Raw genomic sequence first — 9377 nt, 5'->3', positions numbered from 1 at the left:
TGCTGGCTGTCTGGGCACAGCTTGTAGTGGTGCGGGCAGTGCCGGACATGTATGAGTGGCGCTGTATGCTGGTTGTATGGACCCAGCTTGTAGTGGTGCGGGCAGTGCCGGACATGTATGAGTGGCGCTGGATACTGGTTGTATGGACACAGATTGTAGTGGTGCGGGCAGTGAAAGACATGTATGAGTGGCGCTGGATGCTGGTTGTATGGGCACAGTTTGTAGTGGTGCGGGCAGTGCAAGACATGTATGAGTGGCCCTGGATGCTGACTGTATGGACACAGCTTGTAGTGGTGCGGGCAGTGCAAGACATGTATGAGTAGCGCTGGATGCTGACTGTATGGACACAGATTGTAGTGCGGGCAGTGAAAGACATGTATGAGTGGCCCTGGATGCTGACTGTATGGACACAGCTTGTAGTGGTGCGGGCAGTGCAAGACATGTATGAGTAGCGCTGGATGCTGACTGTATGGACACAGATTGTAGTGCGGGCAGTGAAAGACATGTATGAGTGGCTCTGGTTGCTGGTTGTATGGGCACAGTTTGTAGTGGTGCGGGCAGTGAAAGACATGTATGAGTGGCGCTGGATGCTGACTGTATGGACACAGCTTGTAGTGGTGCGGGCAGTGCAAGACATGTATGAGTGGCGCTAGATGCTGGTTGTATGGACACAGTTTGTAGTGGTGCGGGCAGTGCAAGACATGTATGAGTGGCGCTAGATGCTGACTGTATGGACACAGCTTGACTGTATGGACACAGCTTGTAGTGGTGCGGGCAGTGCAAGACATGTATGAGTGGCGCTAGATGCTGGTTGTATGGACACAGCTTGTAGTGGTGCGGGCAGTGCAAGACATGTATGAGTGGCGCTAGATGCTGGTTGTATGGACACAGTTTGTAGTGGTGCGGGCAGTGAAAGACATGTATGAGTGGCGCTAGATGCTGGTTGTATGGACACAGTTTGTAGTGGTGCGGGCAGTGCAAGACATGTATGAGTGGCGCTGGATGCTGACTGTATGGACACAGCTTGTAGTGGTGCGGGCAGTGCAAGACATGTATGAGTGGCGCTAGATGCTGGTTGTATGGACACAGCTTGTAGTGGTGCGGGCAGTGCAAGACATGTATGAGTGGCGCTAGATGCTGGTTGTATGGACACAGCTTGTAGTGGTGCGGGCAGTGCCGGACATGTGTGAGTGGCGCTGGATGGTGACTGTATGGACACAGCTTGTAGTGGTGAGGGCAGTGCCGGACATGTATGAGTGGCGCTGGATGGTGACTGTATGGACACAGCTTGTAGTGGTGCGGGCAGTGCAGGACATATATGAGTGGCGCTGGATGTTGGTTTTCTGTGCATGTCTGCTGAGCTTGACATGAAGGCACTGTTGCAATACCATCACTATCTCTGTTGTTGTAGATGTAGAGATTGTCTGAAATTTTCCAAATTACTTGACTTGTAGTATTCGCCGTCCGGTACGCAAAAGATCACTTCTTTCAGATGCCCGCTCGTGTGCCTTCATGGCGGTTATAGCAGGTACATTTTGCCTTTCCTTTTCTTACAGATTTCCTCAACAGTGCTACAAGTTTTTGCCAGACATTTTAGGTTGCTGAGATAAACAACCTGATGTTGTTGTGAAAGTGAAACAAATCGTCTTAGCTTAGTGAGCTTACGTTAATGGTCAAGGGAGACTACTCTTCAAACCTTAGAGGCCTAGTCTTTGTTGACATTTTTCATTTTGATTTTGATTAATCAAGTCTTGAACGTGATTTTATATTAAATTAATGCCCTTACACGTGACAATTTAGCATATAAAAACACAAAACAGTGTCGAATGACGAATGTCTGTCCCAGAATTGTCATGTGAAATGTGAGGTCTGTGCTCGACAATCCAACGTCGCTGCTACTGACTGTGGTTTTGTCATTGGATGTTATCGCTATTTCATTTGAGGCTGTGTCACAATGTCGCGAACTGGCTATATCGTGTTGTACTATGACTTTGTTGTGATATTGTGCGGAAACCTCATGGCAATATAAAGATGGCCCTTCTCAGCTCCCACAGAAATTCCTTATCTCGTCAACATTTAGAAAACCTTCTCACCAGTCCAGAGTGACTTTCCCAGCGCCTCACTTCACTGCTGGCAGTCATGTTTGCCACCAGGCTATTATGGATGTTCGTCGTCACAAGAGCAGTAATAGGTGAGAAAACGAGTAGCAGTATCACTGATAACACCTGTGATTAATAATACAGCTTCGATACTCTATCATTAATAGAGTTTACATCAAGCTGTCTCATGGTCTGTTGCCGTCTTGTAGAACCAAATACTGCACGGCAAAAGCTATAGCCATTGCGACGGCGTGATGGAACTACATGACCCAGGAACCACGTGACGAAGAATAATTGATGTCTCTGTAACTGTAAAAATATCAACATAAATTCTAATTTGGGGGCAGTCAAATAACACATTAAGAGTATTTGTATCAATTAATGGTTTCCTTTCTTTTCCTTTTTCCTTTTCAAACATTAGGTACAGCAGCGTACAACGGCAATCAATTCATCTTTGCACGATTCCCAGGCTATGTCACTGTCAATGAAGATGCAACTGCTAATGTCCTTTTTATTGGACATATGCGGGAAGGCCGATGCACTGTGGCAGAGAGTAACGGGACAGATTATCATGTCCAGCTTATTGGAAACAACAGTGTCACACAGTTCCATCTACCGACAGATAGAAAGTTTACCCTGGGTGTCGCTGTGGAGGGGGATCGTGCAGTGGCGCTTATTTGCACAACTGAAGTAACTCTGAGTGTCCTGCAACGAGCTGTTTCTGGCGGTATAGCCGATGCATTTCCAGTCCTTCCAGTGAAGTCTCTGTCTACCAAATACATCGTACCATCAGTGCCCAACAACGCTTTACTCGGAGTGGTGGCTTTCTATAACAACACAAACGTCACTGTCCATCTCAACTCCACCTGCTCCTACCCCTTCAGGGGGAACATCTATGGAAGGGGAAACCAGTTGAGTATAACCCTGCTGCAGGGAGAAGTCCTCCAGATTGCTTCTTCACAAAGTTCCGACACCTGCGATCTGGGAGGGACGGTTGTAGAGAGTGGCCAATCAATTGCTGTGTTCTCTGGTTCTCCTCTTTTGTGCTATGCTCATCAGTGTGATGGAGCTATGAGTCAAGTTCCCCAAATAGAGACATGGGGGACGTCGTTCATTGTGCCCCTGGTTCCTAACATGGCAGAAAACCGCGTTCGAATAACAGCAGGGTATAATGGTACCAATATCACCATTGACACATTCACAAGAGTTGAGTCTATTATTTTGAATAAAGCAGAGATTTACGACGAAGACATCACTAACACAGCCACTATATACATCAGAAGCTCTCATCCCATACTTGTCTTACAAATAGCCGGCGACTCAACAAATTATCAAGTTTTTCAGGCGATTGTTCCAGCAACTGATGCCTATGGCACTAACTATCTTATACCAGACATTCAGACCAGTTCCATGTCATACACACGTCATGTTACTATCATCACAAGTTCCAACTGCACGTCACATATAAACATCAATGAGAGATGGTCAGTTCAGTCAACAGATTCCCAGACATTCGCCATGGCCAGCTTCCAACCCAGCTCCGGTTCCACCACCTTTAAAAGCAATTCATCGGCATGTCCTTTTGGCGTACTCGTCACTGGTTTAGGTAATATTGAGATGTATGGGTATTTCAGTACACCAGTGGGCGGTGACAGTGATGGTAAGTAGACATGTTATATTCCTCAAACATTAAAGTTGACCCCCTGAGTATTAGGTTTGCTCTATCCCCATAAAGTTATTAAGGTAGTCGAGTATGGCTTGGTCCTGAACTATTACAGCTAAAGCATTTGGACGCGCACGAGGACTTGTCTCTAAAGTCTAAGAAAAACGGCCGACATCTATGGATTGCAACACGTGGAATATATGTACGGGCAAAAAATCGGAAGAATATTTTGTTCACGCGTTGAGGTTATTTATGTTAGAGGTAAATCGGGACCATGCCCATTGTAAAGAATAAGAATGGGAATGTCAGTAAGTAAGACGAAAGATGTGCTCCAGGTAATAAAGACAAACTTCGGACTTCGACAGTCCGGAATCCGAGACGATTCCACATTAGCTCCTCACGGATACGTTTTCCCTGTGAAACAAAAAAGGGCATCGTCATTCCTACAGTACTGTCCGAGTGTGGTCGAGGTCCTTGACTTGGGACTGCCGACGTCAAATGGCATGGCATGTTTGGATGACCCGTTTTAGATGCGACGTGGACTGTCTTTCAAGTTATACTTGTCAAGGAGTTTTCTACTTCCTTGATCTCTTGCCAGTGTGACTCGCTGCCTCAATTCCTGAATAGCATAGGTTCAGGGCCCGACTACAGACAGTCATTCCTATTTCTCCACTGATATGATCACGCAAGATTGGAAACGGAACAGAAAAATAGTGCAGCCTTTCTCACCGACTTTATCAAGTACAGCTTTACAGGCCATATTTAAGGTTTTAGAAAATGATATGGTTGGTCATCTCTCTGTCAGTCGGTTGACCATTCGTCAAAACAATATTACTAACGTTTGTTTGAGGTTTTTAAATCGCACATTTCTAATTTAACTCAAACTTAGAGATGGTCCAGCAAACTTTCCATATTAAAATCTTTTGTCAGCGGCCTCACGTGATAAGTTTGTGATTGTAAACATGCAGACGACAGGTTCCATCGGAGTTTTAAACTTAGGATCATGTCAAAAATTGAACGTCGCCATAATTGTGGAATTATATGGCTATAACTACAGTGAATGTGTGTGTTTCAGGATCACTGGAAGACTCGGTTAACCTAACTTGCACTAAAGCCGACTGGGTGGTCAAAGTGAATACTCAAGAGATAGCCACTGTATTCCCGACCTCTGAAAACAAGAACATCTTCATGTCGAACGCTTTCTGTCCAGGGGTCCTCGAGGGAGGTGTTCTTGTCTTTAATGTCTCCTACAACGACTGCAACACAGTTATCGAAGTATGATACTCTTTTTCTTTATCGAGGAATGTTGCAGGAAGGTTGAATGTGTCCATCTGACACATACTTGTAATTTATCTATGTTTACCTAGTAAATATAGCATTACAAACATCAGTTCCACAACAGTTACAGTCGACATTATGAAATTGGTATTTATAATGCAGATATGATAAAATTATGGAAGGCAAAACATAATTCCAAGTGACTTTCACTAGGCGTTTACCCTCACCTTTCTCCAACTATCCATAGGTAGCATCACCAACGTCAGTTTCTCAAGAGCTAGGTCACATACGCAATGGCAACCAACTGCAAAACAGTTATCGAAGTATTATATTCTTTCTCATTATCGAGAAAATTTGTGTTTTTCCTGGAAGATCCATCTGACACATAATAATGAATTATCTTTGGTTACATTGTAAGTATAGTATCACAAACGCCAGTTTCTCAACAGCTAGGTCACCAAAGACATAGCTTTTTATAAATACTCGTATAAACTCATTTGGTATGTATAATGTAGGATTCAAATTGAGTTATGACATTACAGAAACAATGTAAGAGAGCCTGCATCCAACAATTCATTGGTCACAACCGCCATGACAATCATCCCGGTATTGTAGTTTTCTCGTTCTGTCCAGTGTTTTTGCCTTGGCAGAGTACATTGTCCAGAGACAATCTCATTCCTGGGGGTCGTGTCTGCAGTGGTGAAAATATTAAATGGGATAATAGAATAACCAGTAGCGAATTGCCAAAAAAACACATTCCGTGGGCATTAAAGGCAAAATAGCTGGCAAAGGTGTATAAATGGATTACTGAAAATCAGTGATGACGCCAGGTGTTCCCGAAAAGGGAAAGTATGTCCTGCCTCGCCGTAGCCACTCACACAATTTGCATGAAACAGTAGGCGCCTGTTGCCTGACACCGCACAGAAGTAGTGCCAAGCTAGGGGGCAAGTACATAGCTAATACACATTCTCTCTCATCAGTAAATGATTAAATATCCAAATTCAACATACTGTGAAGCGTTGTCATATCCCTCACCACCCTTGCTTCAACCAACGTTAATTTATTTTGTCATTGGTTGAATGAAGCTGAAGGATAAACATACAATGTATTCATTTTAGAACTTACGAATTTGGATAAAACCCAACCGCAAATTGGGAAAAAAAGCAGGTATATGATCGAACCTCTAAAACAAGCTCATGCCAAATTCTTCCCCGAGATATGTTTGATAGATTATGTTCGTACCAAGATACACATTGTTTAGAATGTTTTAGCTTCATCACGCGATCATGTGTTTCAGACAAGCAACAACAACACAGTGACATTCAGCAACTATCTGATTGAATATGAGAGGGACGCACAGACAAATCTAGCGAGCGGCGCACTGTGGCGCTACAACCTGGCATGTGTCCTTCAAAAACACGAAATTGATGTCAAGCCTTTCCTTCCCGTTGACCATGCCGAAATCACCGTTCAGGCAACAAGCAAGATTCAAGGTCACGAGGCTGTCATGAAGTTTTATACAGATGACACCTACACAAACGAGGTGAAAGGGAATCCACTCAAGGTCGATCTTGGGACACGTGTCTACGTACAGGTACAGACCAGTGTTCCTGCCGATGTCAAACTGCTGGTGGATAACTGCTACATCAGTACGGACATCCCGAATGGAAACTCTACTCGAGTGACCATTATACACAACAGGTAACAATATGCATCAAACATCTTAACGGATATTGATTGTGGACACGGTTTAACGTTTAAATAACGTTAAAATAAACCAAACGACATACATATGAGTATGTTCCACGATCGCTCATCTGTTCTTCCGCAATAGAGAATGTCACATATAATTATAGTCCATTGTATGTTGATACAGGTGTGAAGCCAACCATTTCACACACATCGTTGGACATGTTTACAAGTTGACCCGTTTCTACTTTGACGTCTTTGAAATGCCCCATCACCATGACAACTTGTACGTCGCATGTGACGTCAGCTTCTGTCCACTCATGGACTTTGCTCCAGAATGCCAAAGCGGATGCCTCAGCACACATCTGTAGCTGGGAGTACCGATTACGCAAAATAAAGAAGAACGCTTAATACTGGATTTCATGTAATACTCTAATGCTGCAATTTTGCACTTATAACCAAATTTTAAGGCAAGTAAGATAAATTAGTCTTGATTAATAAATCAATCACAGCACACATTCTTCTGTATGTGACTTGCAAAGTGATCAAATTTTTCGAACTTGCTTTTGATATCAAGTTAGAAGCTAATAATACTTGGTAATAGGAAGAAGAAGAAATTTGATAGAAAATAAATCAATCAGTTTATCGATTTCGGCACAAAGTCTTCTGTATGTGACATGTAATGTGACATTTATGTTGGAGATTTGGATTTATGTGTAATGTGTAATACAAAGAATATTATTCATTCTCAATCATTTGAGACACAAAATGCTTGTGTGTGCAATGTTATGTAATCTCAATGTTTTCATTTTTTTGCAAATATTACCAACGTTTAAGGCACACTTGAAAGAGATTGATTTGGAAGAGATTCCATTGAATTTGATTGGCTAACGAAGCAATATTTTGCGTTTATGTCTACATAAACCGTAAAAAAAAAGGTAGATCACGTGTATTAGCAGATGACTGTTTCTTAATTGGATGATAAAAGGGAGAGAGGGGCTTGGGTTGCATTATTTCGCTGAACGATGTAACTGATTGTTGGCCACATGCTTTGTGTTAATGAATAAATAAGCTGTCTGGGAAATTGTTATTTTGTTATTTATTTTAAACAATTGACCTAGAAGATAAACCTACTGTGTTTTGAAATCTAAGGTAGCCTAACTCTAGATTAGATACATCTTATTTCAATTTTCAACCGAGAGCTTTCGGTGTCTCATCTACAGTTAGACTACCTCAAATTATACAGTAGGTTTATATTCATTCTACCACGATAATGAGAGCGCTTTGGAAACTGTGCTCTCTGTTCACAGCTGTTCTGTACTTGTCAACATGTTTATCGGTCGCTTAGGCTTGGTTATTTCGTAAAAAGATGCATATCTTGTGAAAACTAGCACGTGCGAGCACTTAGAATATGAACTTCGTGAAAATTAACTATTATGCAATCTGGGGACAGAATATTTTATCGGCCGCCCTTCAAGACATACAGTTTTCAACACCGAGCTGGAGTGAAGACTCCATATGATCCCGGGTTCGAAAAAGTCCATAGCAGTATTGTAACAAACGGTGATTAAATTTCATCGGTCACACTCGGTGATTGGATTACGCCGCGTCATCGTACACGGACATAATACTATAAATCTGTTTTTTTCTGGTCCAGGAACACTGTTGTCATAGAGCTGCAATAATGCCAAGTGTGGCATATAACACCCAATAGGCGGATCTCAGATATGAGCTCGACACTTAAATGTCTGAAATGTGTTCGCATAGTCCAATATGTACAAATAAACTCGAACACCCTAGATTTAACAAATTTAACCAGTTTAAGACGGCAAAGTAAACAATTGCATTGTAAGTGAGATTCAGATCGGATAATAAGGTATATAGCTTATTATTTATGGTAGATCTGACAGTGTCTGATAAAGGTGAGGTAAAGTGGAGTTTAGGATGCATTAACTTATATATACTGAACCGCAAAAGAAACGTCACCATAGATAGATATATGAGTAACCTTATTTGTCCAAACACTGTAAACATACTTTGAGACATGTTAAACAGATGAAACTTGGCAAAACTGATCATCAAGGTTGAAATTATAGTGTCAACTGTTCTTGAAGTGAAACACAACACTAGCCTGAGAAAATGTCATCACAAGTCGTATCTCGTGTGTCCGCTATGTACATTGATGAATGCCGTGCGACGTCGATACTTGGAATGGATGAGGCGGTTGATAAAGGCCATAGGCACTTGAGCCCACACTCTGTTGAACGCCTGACGCATTTCAGTTGCAGTTGTCGGCCTTGGTCGAACGTCATTGAGCCGTCTTTGAATCTCGTCCCACAGGTGCTCAATGTTATTGAAATCGGTACTGAGGGCAGGCCACTGCATGGTTCTGATGCCATTCTGCTGGAGGAAGTCTCTTGTTGCTCTCTCAGTGTAGGCACGGGCGTTATCATGCTGAAACTCGTGGTTGTGGCGATGTGCCAAATGAAGTATGGCGTGTGGTCTCAAGACTTGATCAATGTACTGAGCTGCTGTGACACCATTGCCTCTCCCTGGACCGATGTTCTGGAAGACCACAGGGCCGACCCTCGTGCAAGACCAATTCCATCCCACATCATGATGCTCGGACCACCTCACGAGTCTCTCTC

General features: G+C 42.9%; 1 protein-coding gene across 1 annotated transcript; it reads left to right on the top strand.

Annotated features, from left to right (window-relative positions):
• Window positions 1–2015: 2015 nt before the first annotated feature.
• LOC124143786 lies at window positions 2016–7813 on the top strand. The gene is made up of 5 exons (XM_046512885.2): window positions 2016–2191; window positions 2521–3759; window positions 4838–5037; window positions 6338–6741; window positions 6917–7813. The coding sequence occupies exons 1-5, from the start codon at window positions 2140–2142 to the stop codon at window positions 7098–7100; spliced, it is 2079 nt and encodes a 692-aa protein (XP_046368841.2). The 5' UTR covers window positions 2016–2139; the 3' UTR covers window positions 7101–7813.
• Window positions 7814–9377: the final 1564 nt, after the last annotated feature.

This window comes from Haliotis rufescens, unplaced genomic scaffold (genome assembly GCF_023055435.1).
Source record: "Haliotis rufescens isolate VD_foot unplaced genomic scaffold, xgHalRufe1.0.p SCAF_1, whole genome shotgun sequence".
Classification (NCBI taxonomy): Eukaryota; Metazoa; Mollusca; class Gastropoda; order Lepetellida; family Haliotidae; genus Haliotis; species Haliotis rufescens.
This window is presented reverse-complemented; position numbering and strand designations above follow the sequence as displayed.